Source organism: Lucilia cuprina, chromosome 5, assembly GCF_022045245.1.
Source record: "Lucilia cuprina isolate Lc7/37 chromosome 5, ASM2204524v1, whole genome shotgun sequence".
In the NCBI taxonomy this organism is placed as follows: Eukaryota; Metazoa; Arthropoda; class Insecta; order Diptera; family Calliphoridae; genus Lucilia; species Lucilia cuprina.
In genome coordinates this window covers 55,388,204-55,390,084 of record NC_060953.1, presented here as the reverse complement: position 1 = coordinate 55,390,084, position 1,881 = coordinate 55,388,204, and the positions used below count along the sequence as shown (strand labels likewise).

Genomic DNA, 1,881 nt, shown 5'->3' with positions numbered 1-1,881 from the left:
ACTGAACTAGAACTGAACTAGAACTGAACTAGAACTGAACTAGAACTGAACTAGAACTGAACTAGAACTGAACTAGAACTGAACTTGAACTGAACTAGAACAGAACTATAACTTGAACTTCTAAATACTTTTAAATTGTCAACTCTTTATTACATGAGTATTTTATGAATTCTATTTTCTTATGGCTTTTAATTTCAAACAAAACAGACATTTTAATCTTAAACTATTTACCATTTATACACACTTACAATTTAAATTTCTCATTCCATTTGGGATTCAACGTGTGCGGTTTAATTGATGTTGCGCAAATGAATTTTGCTGGCACTGGACCACCCAGTGAATCACGCTGTTCACGACGACTGCTGCCTTCGCGTCGCTTAAAACTCAAACGAAAACTGTGCTTACGATGTGGCGGTGAATCGGTAGCATTGTTGTCGAACGCACTCATATCGGCGGACAAAGCTCGAGGTGTCGGTGGCAGTGGCAATGGTGAAACGGGTGGACCACCATCTGGCTGTATGCCCAGCATGCAGTAGGGATCAGAAAAGCCTGTTTGTGGGAAGAAGATGAATTTATGTATTAGTGTGTATTTCGAATACATTTTACATTTAAAACTATAAAAAGAAACACCTACATTGCTGTTGCAAATGATTATTTTATTGTTAGACAGACATGATTTAGCATTTTTGGACTTTGGATTTCTTTAAGTTTTTTATCTATTTTGTTTCGTTGAGTTTTTATGGACACAGTTGTATTTTATTTGTCTTGTCTTTTTTATGATGAAAAATTAAATGAAATTAATATTAACATTTATTTGTTGCAAATTAAAAACAGCAGTTACACTATTTCCCATAGAAACTTGAAATGTTATCAGAATATCACATAATTTTGAGTAACGAAAAAATTATGGAAACTAGTAAGACATAATTATACCATTTCTGATATCAAACCTTTTTTAAGAATTTATCACTTGTTTTTAATCTCAACTATTAACTACATAGTCGCCAACGCAATTGCATTTCCGTTTACTGTTAGCATTAAAGTAAAATATATTTTTAAATAATCTGATAATATTTTTCGATGAGACATTTCTACCTTTTTAACTAATTATATAATTCTTTGAATAAATTTGTTGTTAACAAAATCCCATGGGATGAAGTATATGCTGCAGCTGCTTAAGTGCGATTAATAATCTTGAACATATTTACGAGATTAAGTTTTTCTTTTTGCTATCCAAATAATTTGTTACTGCTGCTTTATGTGCTTTTAAATATTATTTTCACTTTAAGCATTTGGTTAGTTTTAACGAAAATTACTGTTTACGTTTCTGCATGTATTTGTTTAACTCAAATCTACTGGCTGAAGAACACACATTTTAAATTAAATATTTGTCCAAATTACGAATTGTAAATAGGTATGAACATGAAGAAATTCCAAAGAAATTAGTAAATAAATATTTAAAAAATATATCTAAATAAATTTAGATTGAATTAAGATTATTAATTTAATTAATTTCTTTAAATGCTGTTCTTTTCAAGGATTTAATGGGACAAATGTCTTTATAAAGAAGTTTTGTAAAAAAAGGTCATCAATTAAAAAGTTAGGTGTGAAACTGTTTTGGTTTTATCCAAATTTAAAATACATATTTTTTAATTGTTTGATTTTATGAAAGATATTTCTGGGAATCCCATAATTTGGACAGAAGAGTTTGCAAAAAAAGAAGTCTAAAGTAGAACTGAACTAGAACTGAAATGGAACTGAACTAGAACTGAGCTAGAACTGAACTAGAACTGAACTAGAACTGAGCTAGAACTGAACTAGAACTGTACTAGAACTGAACTAGAACTGAACTAGAACTGAACTAGAACTGAACTAGAACTG

The 1,881-nt window shown here is 30.1% G+C and overlaps 1 protein-coding gene across 1 annotated transcript in view; it reads left to right on the top strand.

The window, feature by feature from the left end:
* The window catches only part of LOC124420274 (BAI1-associated protein 3), a 37,461-nt gene that overhangs the window by 17,422 nt on the left and 18,158 nt on the right, over positions 1–1,881 (top strand). The window contains exon 5 of the mRNA XM_046952559.1: positions 208–516. Within this exon, the coding sequence (XP_046808515.1) occupies positions 208–516 (309 nt within the window). The remainder of the gene's footprint in view (positions 1–207; positions 517–1,881) is intronic.